Source organism: Hydra vulgaris, chromosome 14 (assembly GCF_038396675.1).
Source record: "Hydra vulgaris chromosome 14, alternate assembly HydraT2T_AEP".
NCBI classification, from domain to species: domain Eukaryota; kingdom Metazoa; phylum Cnidaria; class Hydrozoa; order Anthoathecata; family Hydridae; genus Hydra; species Hydra vulgaris.
Window position 1 is genome coordinate 1,711,451 of NC_088933.1, and position 19,624 is coordinate 1,731,074.

Below are 19,624 nucleotides of genomic sequence, written 5' to 3' on the forward strand. Positions count from 1 at the left end.
GTGCATATAATACCAAACAGTAGAAATAACAATATCAACATAAACTTTCAGAGTTCCTCATGGCATGACCATGGGTTAGTTTTTTTACTTTATTTAAATTTCTTGGAAATGAAACGTTTTAATCTTTTTTGTTGATGACTAATTTTTAATCTTATAAAAATATGGCTAAAGACCTGGGCTTACAGTAAACTCGGCATTGACTTTTTGAAAATTGGCATTGACTTTTCAATTACCATATTAAAAAAAAATAACTATGGGGTTTTTGTTTATATATTATAAAATTTATATACTATTTAAATATTATAAAAACAACAACATATGTTTTAGATTTCGATAGTAACTCTTCACAACTTTTATTTATTTATTATGGTTTTGCTATTCATACTAGAAAGTCAATTCACAAATAATTACCAAAAAAAATTTATACATTCTCTAAATATTGGACTTCAAAAGTTTGAAATAGCGATTTAAGAAGACTTACCCAGTAAATTTAAATTTGAAATTAGAACAGCAGAACCAATTTTGCATAGTTATTTCTTTTTATTATTTTATATTAGCTAGTTAAGACTTAATAGGCGATATACTTATATTTGTGGTAGACATATGATAAAATATATATGGTAGACTTATGATTAAATATAGATTAATATGGCTTGTATAAACATCATGATTCAAAAGTACGCAAAAAAATGATATTTTTCAATCTTAATTTTCATCAAAAAAAAGACTTTGTTAGTCAATAACTATTATTTTTTAAATAATATTCTTAATTTGTTCAACTATCTTAAAATATAAAAATGCCCATTGGAATGAAAAGGCTATTTGTAAATTAGGTTGTGTTGTTGAAGTGAGGTTGAAACTGTATCTAATTTGCGTAATTAATGTAATTAATTTTATATTTTGTGGTATTTTATGAAATTTAGATTTATGATTAAAAAAAGTAAAAGACTACTAAAATGTTTGGATAAAAATGAATATTAAAAGAAAAGAAAAATCAGTTTTTGAGTACTTTGAAGCATGCTATTTATACAAGCCTTATGTCTACCTTATATGTTTTTTTGTTTATTAAGTCTCAAATAGCTAATTTAAAATAATAAAATGAAATAACTATGCAAAAATGGTTTCTTTTTTTTTATCTAATTTTTAAACCTGAAATTAATTACTATTGAGCTCTGCTTGATTCTTACAGGGAAGCTCTTCTTAAAAAGCAGCTCTTAATCAATTTTAAAATTATATATTTTAAATACATGTAGTTTTTTTTACCGCATTAAAATTCCCCATGGCATTTTTTATAAATATAGTAGATGAAAGATCAATACCCATTTTAAAATATAACTTTTACTGTAAACATAGGGCTAGCAGTATTTCGAGGTCACACAGATAGCGCTAATTGTCTGGAACTCCGTTTTTTGAGTTAGATTTTGAGACTTAATTAATATTATTTTTTTTTTAAATATTTAGTCAAACTTCAGTATCTTGAGAACCAATGAGAATATTTTGAAAAAAGTTTGGAATATTGGTTTTAGTATAAATAATAACATTATGTTAAAAAACTAAAATTTCGAAGAAGGTCACTATAAAGGCTTATGCCCTCACTTTTTTCTCAAGAGTCTTTTTTTATTTCTTTAGCAATGAAGGAGATTTTTTTAAAATTGAAAAGTCGTCCCAATTTCTGCCCAACTAATGACGACGATAAACTTAAGATCTTTTAATGTAAAAATTAATTAAAAAAGATTGTAGCTGTTTATTGTCAACTTTCCCAAATCCTGAAAATTAAATTTTAGTTTGACCTAAAAAAATACGAAGTAAAAGTAATGATATGACAGCACACATCCTGCTTTGAGATAAAGACCACTTAATTTAAGGTATGCATAAGTTGAATACAACCATTTCTGTCATCTGAATTCTTGTCTAGTTACATCATATGGAGCTTATTTTCTTAGTTGAGAAACTGATGAACTAAAAAATTAAAAACCTTATCAGTTTATTATTTACTAGACTGAAACTTAATTGAGATTTAGTGTTCAAACAAATTGTTTTAAAATTGTTACATTAACTACAATTGCTGATAATTAAGACAAAAGTTAAATTAATATTTATATGCTGTTTATAAGTTTTTTTAAAACCATCCTCCAGCATTTTATCTCTACACGATGTTATCATTAAAAGCTTACAGTGTAATTGTATTTACATCAAAATAATGTGTTATTGCACATTAGTGATATACAGTGATATATGGAATACATTAGTGATATATGGAATAAACATTTGAAAAGTATTGTACATCAGTAATATATGATGGCAATTGTACTATTAAACAAGTAATATTTACAAAAATAGCATTCAGTAAACAGTATTTCCTTTATTTGAAATGATTTCCTGAATTTACTTTACTTTGATTAACATAATTTTTTATAAGTTCAAAAAATCAGGTTAAGTATTAGGAGTTCAAATAAAAATTTAAACTATTTGTAACAATTTTTTTTATTGTTTTAAAAATTTATATAATTTTATGATACTAAGCTATTGGTTTGAATTTCCAAATGTTCATTAAAACATCATTTTTTTATCATAAGCGCTGAACACTTGAGAGAAACGGGGAATTCCCGGCCTTTGCCTTGTCCTGCACGATAATTGATAACGATTGCTTCTCCCGACGAGCCCTATCTTCTAAATTATGCCCTTCTTATTCGAATTTTTCCCTCCCCTCGTCAAGGCCCCAGTCCGCCCCCGTATTTTATTGATATGCAAACTAGTGTTTTTTCTTTACAAGTATCATATGAAACTTTTATGATCATAATAACGTTATAATTATTTCAAAGAATTAACAACACATTTTTGACAGTTTTACATGTTGGAAATTCTTTATTAAGAAAACCTGCATTTTCATTTCGAATAAATTAGTACCTTTAGTACGATTTCTCAAAAACTAGAACTATTTCTTCAGTAACCATTTTCTAGAAACGATTTCTGATAAAATAGGAACGATTTCTCACTTAATTTCTTACAAATCTTAATTACAAAATCTTCTTTTTAATACTTTTATATTGTCTGATGACGGTCCGAGCAAGTTATATTGAAATATTACATGATTAAATTTAAAATTCCTTTGGACGGTGATTATTTTTAATTAGTTTGTAGCTGTGTTTTATGTTTTTAAATATTAAACTATTGAAAAGAATCTCTGTTTTAAATGGCTTTTGTAAATTCGAATATTATTAAAATATAGAAATAAAACCTTTTTAATTATTAGAATTTACATAATAGTTATAAAACTTTAAAAAAATCCTTGCACGAACAATTAAGCAAAAATTAGTGAGTTATTTTTAATTATTTATTTATATGTAGCTATATAACTTCGTGATTCGATTGAACAATTTTACAATTGCATTAAAATCACAAGCGAGATACCATTAATTAGATTTAAAATATAAGAAAACGGTACACGGATTAAAAGTATGTTTTGCGTTAAGATAGCGTAAAATTTTACAGTAAGCAGACCTAGGGTATGAAAATTATTCTTCATATTGCGTAAAGCAGAAATTAAATTTTTTATTTACATTTTTTGTATTTTAAGGGAGTTTAATTACGGAATTTGTTTTCTGAAGCAAAAATAATATGTTTTTACTGGGAACTTTATTACTATTTTGTTTTTAGGACCAAAATTTCAAGTGTCTGCTTTAGGTTAACTTTTTAATACTGTCTGCTTTGCAATTAAATAGCGTTATATATATATATATATATATATATATATATATATATATATATATATATATATATATATATATATATATATATATATATATATAATATATATATATATACACAATATAATTTATCATCGCTCTTAATTATTGCATAATCGAATAAACCATTTTCTATTATGTGACCCATGTTTTTAAATTTTTCAATGAAAACTTCATACACAACGTTTTTTTTTGAATTAAATGACTTGTTAATGGCAGTGGCTTCAACATTTAATGCAGTTATTAATTTTTGCAATTCAAATCATGACGGAGCCATTAGTAATATTGTCGGCATATGCAAAAAAAACTTCAAAAAAGTTCTACCTATGTTACATCCAATCCATATTCGCAATATTGAAAGTCAGTTTTCTTATATAAGATATGAACAAAAATAGTGAAAGAATACAACCTCGTCGTGCGCCTTTGGATGTGTTATAGCTATCAGGTTTTAGTTTCTGTCTTCTGACAAACATGGTTTGATTCTTGTTATCAAGATACAGGTAGACAGACAACATTTTTGGCAATACCATGATCAATTAATTTAGAAAACAGTTTCCATTAATTAATGCTACCAAAAGGTTTTTTAAAATCTATAAAGCATGTCAATACATGGCTTCCTCTAGAAATGTAGTATTGAACTGTCCTTTTTAAATAATATGTACAAGACATTGTAAAATGATTTGAAAAAAAACTGAAAATTATCAGCATTCTCTTGAAATTTGGCTCTTTCTAATAAAATACGTTCAAGTATTTTAGAACAAGCGGGAGAAATTGCGATTGCTCTGTAATTATTTACATTTATTAAGTCTCCAATTTTAGGTTTTACTAGATGTTTTATCGTGGCTTCACAAAATGTTGATGATAAATGTCCACACAACATGTATAAATTTAAAAAAATACTTAGATAGAGAGATAGTCTATGTCTCCATATATAAATGATTCTATAAACAAGTCATCTGGTCCAGCAGCTATTCTCATTTTTTGCTTATGCAAAGCATTAGTAATATCTATAATGGTAACTCTAATAGGCATGTCTAGCAATGAAGAATGTACTTTTCTGTTTAAACTATATTCTATGTTGGTTATCATTAAGTGAATTATGCAGTGCTTGAAAAATGTGTCTTTCACATAGTGGAGATGTCCTTGTCACCATTAACTTAGCCAACACTAGCAGCATGATTGGTTGCTTGCACATTACTAATTTCATATACACTGTTTCAAAACTTTAAAGGATTGACATTATTGATGTTCTCTTTGCATTTGTCAGCTTTAATTTGCTCAGTATGATTTTCACAGTGCCTATAAGCAAGTTTAAATATTGCCCCAGTTTTTTCAATTTTTACAAGAAAATATATGTTTGGTTATCCATCAATATTGTAGCAGCTTTACTAATGATAAAATTGAAAAAACTAATGGTCTTTAGTCTGATACAATGACTTCTGTTAATATTGAAACGTTTGCTACAAACTTATACACAGCAAGGCTATATAAGACATGAAGTATTCTTATTACCATCACTGATATAGGTAAAAGTATTATTTAACCTGTTTATATCAGATTTAGCCAGACTACTTTCAACAGTAAGATTTAAAAACTCGTCATAAAATCTTGACCGTTCATGACAATTAAAATCACCTGCAATAATAGTATTTACTGTATTTGTTTCTACTTTAATAGCTTTAAATTTTGAGCATATATCATTATAGGCTTAAAGACTCTCCTCATTGTGATAATTAGTGGGCATGTATACATTTATAAGCAACACCGGCTAAGTATTGGTATCAATACGCAAGCATGTAATCCTTGATTTAAGCGATTTAATAATAACAATACAACTTGCAAGACTTAATTATATAGTATGCTTCAAATTTAATATGAAAAATAATAACTGTTGAGTAAAAAAAACCAAAACATTTAAAAATAAAAAGAAAAACTGTAAAAAAAACAATATGAATACAATAATGTATAAAATAATAGTACGTTTTGTTTCTATTGTAACGCTTTTCTTCTAAGAAAGAAATATATATAAAAATATCCTTGCTATATGAATAAATTTAGTTATATATTTTAGTTCCTTCATAAAACAAAAATATATATTAATGCATAACAAAATTATTTTCTTAATTATTTATTTGGTACATTTGATGATATGTTGACTGCAGACAAACCAGTACCATAAAAATCAAGGTATTTGCGGTTCAATATATCAAGGTCAATATATCAATATACCCGATGTTCATGTAATAACACAAAGTCATATGATACACACAAACTTTTAATTGAAAACAAACTGTTTTTTAAAAATCGACAATTGAATGAACAAAATGACATTGATTTATAATTGGTAGCCATTTCTAGTTAAAAATATCTTTGCACTAATAACCCCTTTAGCTACACTTCAGTTGACATAGGACAATCAACTGTACTCTTCATATTGAGAGCATTGACACTAATAGCAACATAGAAATATGAATATCCTTCAGGCTTTGATTTCGGCTTTTGATACTTAACTGATTCAATACTTTTAGTTTGAAAATTATCATAAGTGCATTCTATAATGTTGTTCTCCTTAGTAGTAGATTCAAGATGCGACACAAATATATTGACAGTTTGTATCCTATCTTTTGCTATAGATTTCAATCAAATATTTGTCACTGATGATCCTAAAAGGTAAGTCTTGATTTTTTGATTGTGTACCATTTTGTGCTGGTCGTTGTTAGTTCTGCTTCCTTGGTATTTCTTTTTTGACAATCTCAGAACTAAGAATTTGTGAAGATCCATTCCTCAACAATGAGAAGTCATCATGTTGAAGGACGCCTGGTTTGTCGAGACATGGATTGTATTCCACCCGATCAGTTTCGACAGCAACTATATGATCAAGTGAGGTTCTCATGTTAATTAGATCGATTTTCATTTGAACAAATTGCCTAACTTCAAATTATATTTTTTTTATTTAAATGCCCCAAGAAGTCCTTACGGTCTCTTTTTTTTTTTTTTTTTATTTTATTAAATATTCAATAAATTTATACCTTAAGATAGTTAAGATAAAAATCGTTAAACAATAAAAAAAACAACAGGTATTAAAATAAAAACAAAAAAAAGATGGCGGAGACTCGCAGAAGTCCTTCAGGTCTTATCATTGAAAACCGCTCGTGAAGATTAAGTAGATTTAATTAACATGAAATATAAAATAAAATAAAAAAAAACATCATCCTTGTAATAATTAGTAATAATTAGCGAGAACGCATATTTCGTAAAAACATATAAATAAATTGGTATAAAGAAATTCTTGATACTTCTGTATATAAATATAAAAATATTTTAAAAAGTACTTTTTTCATAAACACATTAGATGTGGATCAGATATAATATTTATTTAGTACCTTATGTCATAAGCTTCATATTAATTTTCAGAAAACCATAAAAATATATCTTCAAAGAAAAAAAAGTTTCTTTTAGTTTTTTCTTGAATGAAAGATAATTCCGTTCATGGGAAAAATCGAAAAATTTTTAAACTATTTTGTTTCAATGAAAAGCTTCTTGGTATGAAATACATGACTTTCCAAAATTAGTTAGAGATAAAGTTTACCGAATTAGATTATGATTTCTTAAAATATATTTATTTTTATCTTTATATATAAGGTATATAGATATCTTAATTTTAAGGTATATAGATTATGAAATGAAACAGGAGATGCGTTGATTTTACATTTGTCTATAAAACAAAGTATATTAAAAACATCCAGCTGATAAATATTAGGAATTTTTATTTGATATAATCATGAGCAAATCGATCTTTATAATTGATAAAACGAACAACATGCTTCTGCTAACGATAAAGAGGTAGTTTAGATTTATTGGTATTAACCCAAGCAATATTTGCATAGTTAACATGGCAATAGATTAAAGAGAAATATAACTGTGTTAAACTGTGTTTATTTAAAGAAAATCTAGCTTTGTAAATTACTTCTATATTTCGAGTAACTTTGTTGCACAACAAATCAATGTGATACTTCCAACTAAGGTTTTTATCAATATTGGTTCCTAAAAATTTAGTAGTTAGGTCTCTTATTATTTGAATTTTGTCAATAAAAAGTAAGGGCATGACAAGAGGCTGTACCTTTTTTTTTGAAGTTTGATGAAAAAGTATCCATTTAGTTTTCTCAACATTTAGTGACAGCTTTTTCATTTTAAACCAGTCAGAAACTTTTGTTCATTCAATGTTCATATTTTGGAATAATGTTGTTATGCTGTTATAATATGAGAAAAGATAAGTATCATCGGCAAGCAAAATTTTGTGACAAGGAGAGGGAGGGGGTTAGTCAAATGTGGCGTCACAAAGATTATTTTAGTATTACAGTTTAATTACTACGCGTTCAATTGAAGGAGTGTTTTAGATTGTCCAAATTTTTACTCACTCGTCTTATTTTTATGCGTATTTTAAATAGTTTTAAGTTCGCAAAAGCTGCCATCACGCTTTTGAAGGCATTAAAGCGCAGCGATGCAAAATCATTAAATTAAGAACGTAAAAATTAAGTTAAGAATTTTAAATTCAGAACTAAAATAAGTAAATAAAACATTTAAAAAAAAGTATAATAAATAACATAATAACATGTAAGTTAATTATCCTTTATATTATTTATTTTTGTGATTCTTATGCTTTTAAACATTAGAGTTTTAGTTCCGTGCATATTTAAGCAAGAATATATAATAATCTAAATAACTAAATAAATATATAATAACTAAGTTGCTTTTTTTAATAACTTTGCATCTATTTCCGTTCTGTAGCATGCCAAAATTAAACGCAAAAATTTTTTTTTTTTTTTTTTTGTAGTTATTTTAGGTGCTCCCAGAAGTCCTTACGGTCTTATCACAGAGCACCGCGGGAGAGCATTTAACAAGAAGTTCACGCCTCCTTCCGTACCAATGTCGCTTATATGGCTAGAGCTGGCATCGAACCTGGGACCTCTGGGTTCTGAGCCAGAACGCTAACCACTGCGCCAAACAAAGAAAAACACTTTGTATTAAATCAAAAATGTAGAAAGTCAGTCAAACTACTATAAAAATTTGGACTAGCCTTAAACTGCCACAGCACAATATATGCATTCTGTAACACAGTAAACGAGGAATCAATAATTCCATCTAGGTATTCCAGGAACTCTGCAAGTAGTTGTGCCATGGCAAACTAATAGTTTGAGTGGCTAATGTATTAATTGTAATTGCTTTTTGGGTGGAAAAAATATTTTGCTCTTAATTAACTGATTCTTTTGCAGGGTAATAACTTCTACACTCCTTTTAAAAGGAAAGGAATGCATATTGCTTTGAATATTGCTGAAGGAATATTCTATGAAGGAAAATTGCTGTTAAATGTTTTTATGAAAAAATTGATAAAAATACAACAAATTTCGCAAACATTTAAATTTTATTAAAAGTTATATTTGTTATTATTATTGGTTTCAATAAAAATCAATTATATATAATTTGGCTTTGTTAAGTAAACTCATAAATTAAGTTAAGTTAATGTTTGAAGTTTTATTAAGTATTTCAATTTTTCATTTTTTTTATTCAATAATATACTTTATTTTTAATTTTTTTTTTGGATAATATTAATTTTTTCTTGATAGTTTTTGTATGATAGTTACTAAATGATGCTTTTTATTTTTATTATTATAGTAATATGACAATGTTATAGTTGTATGTGTGTAATTGCTTACATATGGTTTTCTTATAAAATACCACTGCTGAACATTATTTAATGGGAATACTTTTGGCAATTAATGTAATTTTATAAGCATGCAGTGTAAAAGAGATTGTTTTTATTTACTTTAGTTGTACTGCTGTTTTGCTGTTTTATTAATTTTGTTTTTAGTTATTAAAAAGAAGTTTAGTTGTTTTATCAATTTTATTATTAATCAATCTATGCATGACAATAATAATTTTATATTAAATATTATTTAAAATTTTATATAATATTTAAGTTATTATTAATTATCAATAATAATTAAAATTAATTATTTATAAATTAATGTATAGAAATTGGAAAAAAAAACATGAAAAAATTATGTTAAAGGTTGCAGACGAATTGTTAAAGAAAGATGTTGAAGCAATCAATTATTATTATTCAGATATTGGTGATGGTGTTCTTGAAAATATTAAATATCCAATTCAATTAATTAAAACTCTAGAGCGCTTTGGTTATCTAGGGGTTAAAAACTATGATAATTTTGTTGAGACACTGAAAAGTATTTGTAGGATTGACCTAGTCAAACATTTTCAAATCTATGCATGGCGATAGTCGTGAATAATAATTAAAATTATTTTTTTTTAAATTTGTTTAAAAATAAATTATTATATTGAATACTATTTAAAATTTTATTTAGTATTTAAATAATGATTAATTATCAATACTAATTAAAATTTAATATTATAGAAACTAATTTATAGAAATGGGAAAAAAAAAACATAAAAACATTATGTTGAAGGTTGCAAAAGAATTGTTAAAGAATGATGTTAAAGCAATCAAATATTATTATTCAGATATTGGTGATAGTGTTCTTGAAAATATTGAAGATCCGATTGAATTAATTCAGACCTTGGAACGCTCTGGTTATCTAGGGGTTAACAACTATGATAATTTTGTTGAGACACTGAAAAGTATTGGTAAGATTGACCTAGTCAAATATTTTCAAGGTGAGTTTAACAGTATAAAAATTATTATAATATCTAACTACAAACGATTTTTTATTTAAAAAAAATTGCGTTAGTTTATTTACTTTATTTATTAAAAGTTTACAGGATTTAAGCAATTTACTCCATGGCATGACCCACACATTAATGAGCGATTTGAACCACCTAAATACAAATAAAAGCTGTTTTCAGTCATTGCAAATCAACTACTACAGGAATATATTTTTTTTGCAAAAGGTTTTTTAATTGCTATCATTATTAAATTGTTCATAAGACTATATTTACCTTTTTTCACTACAACTTCCTATTGCATCCAGTTTTGCAGTTACAGGATGTAACAAATTTTTTGAAGCTGGCTGTTGAGGGTTTGATGTTGGGAAGAGATTTGATACTATTATTTTTCAAATCCATTTCAGTGGATCCAATTTAAGACTGCGCCATTGTTGTACTTGATTGTAGGCACAGAAAGATTGTTGCTTAGCTCCAGAAATTGTTGGAGGTAACACAACTTAATAAAAGGTTTTGTGAACTGGTTTTGATGCTACACTGCAAAGATACTCATAGTAATGGAATTCATCAAGCAAAATTTTTGATTCATATAATACTAGGAAAAATTGTTCTCCAGCATGAGCAATTTTATTTTGTGTTTTGATTGTCATCTGGCATGTTAAATACATCAACAACTTTGCATAAAGCCACATTGATGTGCAACAACTGCCCCATCACAGTTAATTTTATCATCACCCACTAAACCGTTAAAAAGAGAGATTTTTTCAGGTCAGGTTGCACAAAATGGTTCATGGTCTTTTATCCATTCAATAAACATGTAGGGGTGTTGAAAGTCACATGCTTGCCTCGAATCATACAGTTCAATTTTGTTGCTTTGACAATTTAAAAGTGACACTGCAAAAATCTTCAATACCTGTTGCAATAGTTGAACCTCGGGCATACTGAGAATCCACTGAGAAATAATACCAAACCTCAGAGTTAAGAAAAATTGAGATCAGCAATAATTTGCTAACCTTAATCTGAGATCAGCATCAGGTCAGCAAAAAGTTTATACAAATGTTTTACCATAAAGCATAGAAACAAGATCAGCAGTTTTTTGCTGACCTTAAACACTTCTAGGTTGGCAATTAGATCAGCATTGCCAAATGCTGACCCTAATTCTGAGGGCTGTTACACTGTTGGTTAAACCTCTTTCATGTATAAGCTTACCTGATGTCTTTATTGATCTCATAAGTATCTGCTCTATGGTCATGTCAGTCCAAATGCTAGCCTAAAATATATGTGTTTGGCAAATAGTAATATACCCATCATCTATAAATTTTGAATATTCTTCTGGAGACATTCAGGGTTAAAGCAACATGATTTGTTGTAAGTACAAATGAGCGGATTTTGTATAAGGCAAGTGAGCTGACACATGAAAATGTGGTTATATTTGACGTACACAATGTAAGTGATGAATTCCACAAAAATTGTAACCTTATCTTGATTTTATAAACTAATTTTTTACAGTAAATTTATGGTGTAATTAGCTTTAATATGTACCTAATCACAAGAAAATATTAAATAAATGAATAAATAAGTTCGCTAATTAATGTTTATGGTAATTAGTGAAACCGAGGTATGTTTACAAATTGCCTGGGAATTTTTTGTAGAAAATGCAACTACAATATATCTTTAATTATTTAATGTTATAAAATACATCAACAGGTAAGAATGGTATCATTTTAAAGAAGAAATGTTGTACAGTAAATATGTAAAATTAGTTATTAGAAACTATTAGGTAAATTTAATAATTTTATTGAATTTAAATCGATATTGTATTTCATTGATTTTCTGTGATTTCCGCCACGAAATAATTACAAAACTTTATTTTATTACTGTTTCTGGCAAACATCAAAGTAAATAACTGCATAATATCTTAATATTTAAAATTTGGAATAAATTGTATGAATAATGAATATATTGTTTTTGTGAATGAATGTTTAATGTGCGTGAAGCAATCACACAATATCGTGACAGAATCACGCAAAATCGTGAGGGAATCACACACTTTTAACTTCAATTTTACATGCTTAATTTGTAGGGAGTTTTTTAATGTTTTACCTTTATATTATTTGCGAATAAATATATCTACTATTAAGATTGTTCTTTACAACTACGGTGCATCAATTTTCTATTGTAGATGTAGTTTATTAATTATTAATTAAAACAATATGCCACCAAAGAGTGCTGCCGAAAGACCGCTGTCTTTGCGGCACTCTTTGGTGGCATAATGCACCGTGCAAAAGTTAAAGAAAATTCTGCTATGCTCAAAGCCGCTAGAACAAAGGATTGTTTACGGAAGAAGAAACAGCGCTCAGCAAGGGACGATGAAGAGGCAGCTGATTTTTAAAAGCGAGCAAAGCTGGCCACTTGTAAATGGCGTGTTAATAAATCTCGTTCCTTGGCTACACCTCTTACTGCAATCGAAAATGAATTTCCCTACAAGTTGTTATCGCCCTTTGGAAAAGCAAGGAGGAAAGTCGAAAACGCACTTCCCAAAAGTCCTCAAAAAAAAGCAGCCATAATTCGAAAAATGGCCAGTGATATTTTGAATATTGAAGTAAAGGGTCCTTCATCAGTGACAACAGCAGATTACTAATGCGTTACTAACTTTTATAATAATGATAGTATATCACGAGTCATGCCTGAAAAGGCAGATGTCATTACAGTTTATTCAAATGGCGGCAAATTTAAAATGCAAAAACGCCATCTTGCAATGACGTATGCTGAAGCATATCAGACTTTTAAATCTGAATTTCCAAATTACATTATCGGAAAATCCAAGTTTGCCTCGATGCGTCCAAAGAACGTACTTTTAACCAGTGATATGCCACAATACCTATGCGGATGCAAATACCATAGCAATATTATTTTGTTACTGGACTGTTTACATCCTCAATATCCACAAATATTTCCGGCGTATTTAGATGAATTTGTATCAAATTGTGTATGTAATTCACAGCAAGAAGCTTGCATGTTTAACAAATGCGGTATGTGCAAAGATTTTTGTCTTTTTACTGAAAATTTCACCAGTAAACTTGAGAATACAGTTGATTCAGTGACCTGGTATCAGTGGAATCAGGACAATGATAGTTATTTAGTAAAAGAGTTTCAGGAAGGTAGTGTTCAAGGTGCAATTGATTTGATCTTTTCTCAGCTTATTGCTTTTCTACAACATGTTTACATATATCGTTAACAAGCGATATCTTACGAATCACAGAAAACTGACGCACAGTTGCCTGACAGTACATCTTGTATCTTGCAGATGGATTTCGCAGAAAACTATACTGCGACTTTTCAGGACAAGATCCAGTCAGTACACTGGAAACAAAAACAAATAACAGTGTACACGATTATGATTTAGCATAGCTCTGAAATATTTTCAAAAATATTTGTCTCAGACTGTCGTGATCATGAAAAACATTCGGTCGCCGCATATACTGCAAAAATTCTCGAGTTTATCAAACTGTCTTTACCCACAGTTGATACTGTGCAGATACGGACCGATGGACCAAGTAGTCAGTACAAAAGTAAATTTGTATTTATTCTGTTTATAAAATTGAAGGAAGTTTCTGATCTACAGCTACAGTGGAATTACTTTGCAACCAGTCATGGGAAATGATCAAATGATTGCAACCAGTCAGGGCCAAATGATACGCTAGGTGGCAATGCGAAACGAGTTGCCCATCATCAAGTGATATCCAGAAAGTTCGTAATATGAAATGCTTTATCATTTGCTGCTTCTGTTAAATCTGTACAGAGCAATATAAATGTTACTGTCATTTCACCTAATGAAATTGAAACCAAATGCAATGAGCTGAATGCTAATCTTTTGTGGAGTGATGTGTTGGCTGTTTCAGGTACACAAACTGTTCAATGTGTTATTCCGCAACAGAACAGCGTTAAGTGTAAGATGTATACAAATGCTGTGAATGTAAAATAGCATGTTATGATTGAAACTATAACAGAAACTCACAGAAAATCTCTCCAGCCTCAACTTCTATAACACCTAGCATGGATTTTATTTCTACGCCACCGATTGTGGATGCTGGTTCTATGTCACTGACTGTGGATGCTGTCAGTATTATTCCTTAAGCTTCGATTTCAAGGCAAGACAAGAAATCTTCGATTTGCGGTAATTTACTAAGTAGTAATATAGTTAAATATTGTTATATTTTTTGGTAATTTCATCGCCTTAATTTAAAGTTGCACTAACAAGTACTCATAGGTATAAATAACACAAACTTATATCTGGAAAGAACTTTGTAGATCATGTGTTCCAAGGCAGATTTTATAATTGTTAAATAATTATTTAATATAAAGGTAGTTTTTGATTTGTAATAAACATGGTACGTGTAATAGGTATGAATAAGACATATGTCGTAAATAAAGATTCCCCATTTTTTTATTTTTGTTGGTGTATCTTTAACTTTAAGATCACATTTCTCCTATCCATAACACTATGTAACTATAATTAGTGTGTTATATTATTAGTGGGAAGATGACTGCTACAGAAGTTGCTGCAGTTCTTGAGAAAGTGTTACTAAAATGTGTTACTAAAATAATATACCATAAAATGCTAGTCCATAAATTGGTGATTCTGTCACACATTTTATTATTATAAATATTATATGATTATTATGTATTTATAGTTTTTTGGTATTAGAAGTATTTCAGGCCAATGTGTGACAAACACATCTATCATATAGAATAACAATATGCACATTACAGTTTTTTTATTTTTATAACATAAATGTGGAAAATATCTCAAATTGGTGATTCCGTCATGACGGAATTCATGAAGTGCAACTGCCAGTCTCTGGTTCGTTCTTCTCTAATGATCAGTTTGCAAGATTTAGTTTGGGATTGTATGCTTTACAGCGACAGATAATTTTCAACTTAATTATAGGATCTAAATTAGCTTCTTTTAACTTCCATACCTGCTTTGAGAGCTCAGTATCAATTTTGTATTTGGAGATGTTTAAATATTTAACGTGATTAGCATATCTTAATTTAAATGGGTTCTCACTTAAACCAATATAAGGCTTTTTATTAGGAGAGATTACGATTTTATTAGGAGAGATTACCAAGAGTACTTATGGCTAGTGGAAGGTTTTAGTCTCATCATAGGGCAATTCCACGTGAAAACATCCAGGGCATGCAACCCTAAGTCTCAGAATTTGCTGATTTTTGCACCACTCAAAGATTTTAATAAGTTATGTTATTAAGTTATTCCAACTCGTTCCAAAGATATAGCTATTTTAACTTTGACATGAATCATCAAAAATCCGCCATTTTGTAAAATGGTTTTGGACATCTCTGTTAGATGTGAGTTGGAAAGCTGAAAATTTGTACCTATACATATTTTGGGCCAAGGAATCCAATGAAATAACTTAAAATATTTAAAAAAGAACATAACACCCAAAATTGAATTGTTTATCACAATTGCACTGGGGCGAGTCCAATCACAAAAATGCCGATGTAGCTCGATTTTTTTTAGAAGTTATCCTAAATAGTAAAGTTATAGTTATTACAAAGAATTGTAGAGTGGTCTTTTCTAAAACAGAAAAAAAAACATGGTCAAATCTACTTAAATTTATTACTTAAAAGACAGTTATTTTGATAAATCAAAAGAGATAAAAAAGGTGGTAACTTGACAGTTTTGTAACTGAAACAGTTTTGACTATATCCAACTGTTCATGTAGTTGTTGTTGACTTGTTGTTTCTGTTTCCTTAGCAGTTTTATAATTTTTTAGGAATTTAAATTTAGGAATGTTTATAAATATGAATTTTCATTAATGACATAAACTTTTCTAATCCTGAACAACCTTGACCACATGCATGAATTGAATAAATTATAATTTTTTTTTAGGGATAATAAATAATAGAATATTGATAAAATGGAATCTTGTGGATTCGGAAAAGCTTTAAATGATGACTGCCACAAAATATATTTTGTACGAAAAAAAGGTTTTAAAGATTTTTGTAATCTAGAAAAAGATTTTCAAGATACTTATATTTGGAGGTCTGGCTTGCTTGAGACTACATCATACAAAGAGATAAAGACTATTTGTTATCATCATGAGCAGGTTTTAGGCCCAATATTTCTATTAAAGAATGATAAGTGTTGCGATGTTTTAAAAAGACACAAAAAGAAGGTTAAAGGTATATATATATATATATATATATATATATATATATAGTCTAATATTTACATTTAGAAACAGAGAATGTTTATTAAAAATTAATGATTTTATTTTAGGTCAAACAACCATATCTCTTGAATTGGCTCGTAATCTTAAATCTAAAAATCTAGACTGTATACCAGGATGAAAATTTTGCCGCTCATGTGTTAAATTTCTTTCAAATTGTGATGAAGTTTCTGATAATGCAATGGAGTGTGAAATTGATGGTGATGTAGCATTTGTCAACGATGATAAACAACAGTTAGACAACTCTTTAATATTAATTGGAGTCCCACCAATTAAAGTTCATGGTGTCGCAAAGCATCACTGAGTTGTAACAGCAAAACGAAAATTAGCCAAAGCCTACACAAAAATGGAAGAAGGAGTAGCAATGGCTTATGGATTAAATATAGATAACTTTAGTGTAGCTTCAACTTTTTCCTGTCATGATACAGATAAAAAAAAAAGCAAATGATCTTGATCAATTGAAAACTTTAATGAAAGAAAAACTTAAAGTTGAGCCATTAAAAAGAAAAATTCAAATATTAACTCTTACACCTGAATCTTGGTCTAGAAAATATGCTTCAGAATACTTTGAAGTTTCTGAACATCTTATACGTCGTGCTAGAAAACTTAAAAGTGAAAATGGGGTTTTTGCTATACCTGATAAAAAAATAGGCCATAATATACCTGACTTTCTTACAGCTTTGGTTCAAGATTTTTTTCAACAAGATGAATATTTTAGAATTATGCCTGGTAAAAAAGATTGTGTTTAAGTTAAAGGTGGTCCTCCACAACAAAAAAGATTATTGATGTGCAACCTTCATGAACTTTATATTGATTTTAAAAGTAAATACCCTAATTTTAAAATCGGATTTTCAAAGTTTTGTAGTTTGCGTCCAAAATGGTGTATTAGTGTGGGACCAAGCGGTACACACTGTGTATGTGTTTGTATTCACCATCAAAACTCAATACTGCTTGTAAATGCTATCCTATGGAATGTTACATACAAAGATTTAATGTCAAAATTAGTATGTGACACAAGCAATAATGAATGCATGATTCATAGATGTGCCAAATGTCCAGGTTTTGATAACTTAAAGGAATTTTTAGATGAGGAATTAAGTGAAATTGACGAAGAAGAAGAAATTCAATTTAATCAATGGGAAAGTACTGATAGATCACAATTAGTTACTCAGACAGCTAGCTTATTTGAATATAAAGAACTAGTTGTTTCTCACATTAATCAACTAACTTCACATTCATATATTGCTAAATGCCAAATTCGCTATTTGAAAGAGCTTAAAAATAGTTTAGGTAAAAATGAATGTATTATACTGGCAGATTTTGCTGAGAACTATCAATTTGTAATACAGGATAAAATACAAAGTTACCATTGGAATAAACATCAATGTACATTACATCCAGTTGTTATATATTTTAAGGAAATTTTTAAACCAAATATTCAGCATAAGTCGTTCTGTTTTTTAAGTGATGACAATGACCATGATACATGCTTTGCGTATGAATTTCAAAAGAAAATTGTAGAGTACATTAAAGAATATTTAGTGGATATTAATAAAATTTATTATTTTTCAGATGGATGTTCTGCTCATTATAAAAATTATAAAAACTTTATAAATCTATGCCACCATAAGGAAGATTTCGAGATTACAGCTGAATGGGTATTTTTTGCAACCAGCCATGGAAAATCCCCTTGTGACGGCATAGGTGGTACCATTAAAAGGACAACAGCAAGAGCAAGTTTACAAAGACCATCGGAGAACCAAATATTGACAGTTGATGATATGCTTGAGTTTTGCATCGCCAATATAAACACAATCATATTTTATAAAATTACCAAAGAAACAGTATCAGCAAGGCGACAGCAACTAAAGAGCGATTTAAAACAGGCAAAACTGTTCCAGGGACCAGTAGTTACCACCATTACATACCCATTTCAAATTTTGAAATTAGTTTTAAACGAACAAGCGAGCATCAAGGTGTAGACAGATTTATACTGTCAAAAGCAGCAATGTCTGATGCTGTAATTGTACCAAATCTAAATGATTTTGTTGCATGCAAGTACGATTCCTTTTGGTGGGTAGGCATGGTTACAGAGATAGATATTACAACAAATGATATTCAAATGAAGTTTATGCACCCTCACGGGCCTTCTCAAAGCTTCATTTGGCCTCAGAGAGATGATATCTGTTGGGTACCATTGTTGAGTTTAATTGTAATAATCAATGTCCCAACAACAAGATCAGGGCGAACATATAACATTGATGTGATTGATTATAACACTATAACTAATAAATTTTAATTTTTTTAGTTTTTAGTTATTAAATATTCATATTACTTTTATTTCTTGACCTTCTTTTCAAGTGCTCTATTTGTCTTAGAGTTTTTATTTCTTTTGAAGTTTTTGTCTTTGTTTGATAAAAATGAAAATAATGTTTTATAATTAATACATTTAAGTATATTTGACGATGTTTTTATTTCTGTTTTAGTAAAGACCAGAATCAGATACTTCTATAGATAGTAATAACTCCAACTAAACTATTCAATACAACTTCTGAAAAAAAAATAATTTGCAACATACATCTTTATTAATATAATTCTCCCCCTTTTTAAACTTTAATATTTTAGGATCAGATTTTAAAAAATTACAAAGGAAACAGAAACAACAAGTCAACAACAACTACATGAACAGTTGGATATAGTCAAAACTGTTTCAGTTACAAAACTGTCAAGTTACCACCTTTTTTATCTCTTTTGATTTATCAAAATAACTGTCTTTTAAGTAATAAATTTAAGTAGATTTGACCATGTTTTTTTTTCTGTTTTAGAAAAGACCACTCTACAATTCTTTGTAATAACTATAACTTAACTATTCAGGATAACTTCTAAAAAAAAAAAAAAAAAAAATCGAGCTACATTGGCATTTTTGTG

The 19,624-nt window shown here is 28.4% G+C and overlaps 2 protein-coding genes and 1 pseudogene across 5 annotated transcripts in view; all 3 read left to right on the forward strand.

Annotated features, from left to right (window-relative positions):
- The first annotated feature begins 10,109 nt into the window (after positions 1 to 10,109).
- LOC136090455 (uncharacterized) overlaps positions 10,110 to 19,624 on the forward strand; it is a 63,439-nt gene continuing 53,924 nt past the window's right edge. The window contains exon 1 of one of the 4 annotated variants that reach the window (XM_065817133.1): positions 10,110 to 10,436. In XM_065817133.1, the coding sequence (XP_065673205.1) occupies positions 10,193 to 10,436 (244 nt within the window). In that variant the 5' untranslated portion in view covers positions 10,110 to 10,192. The remainder of the gene's footprint in view (positions 10,437 to 19,624) is intronic. The other 3 variants (XM_065817132.1, XM_065817134.1, XM_065817135.1) reach the window with 3 other exon arrangements.
- Positions 12,715 to 14,898, forward strand: LOC136090722 (uncharacterized; annotated as a pseudogene).
- Positions 16,337 to 19,600, forward strand: LOC136090561 (uncharacterized). Its single transcript, XM_065817350.1, has 2 exons — positions 16,337 to 16,649; positions 16,747 to 19,600. Exon 2 carries the CDS (start codon positions 17,482 to 17,484, stop codon positions 18,676 to 18,678), a length of 1,197 nt encoding a protein of 398 aa, XP_065673422.1. The 5' UTR covers positions 16,337 to 16,649; positions 16,747 to 17,481; the 3' UTR covers positions 18,679 to 19,600.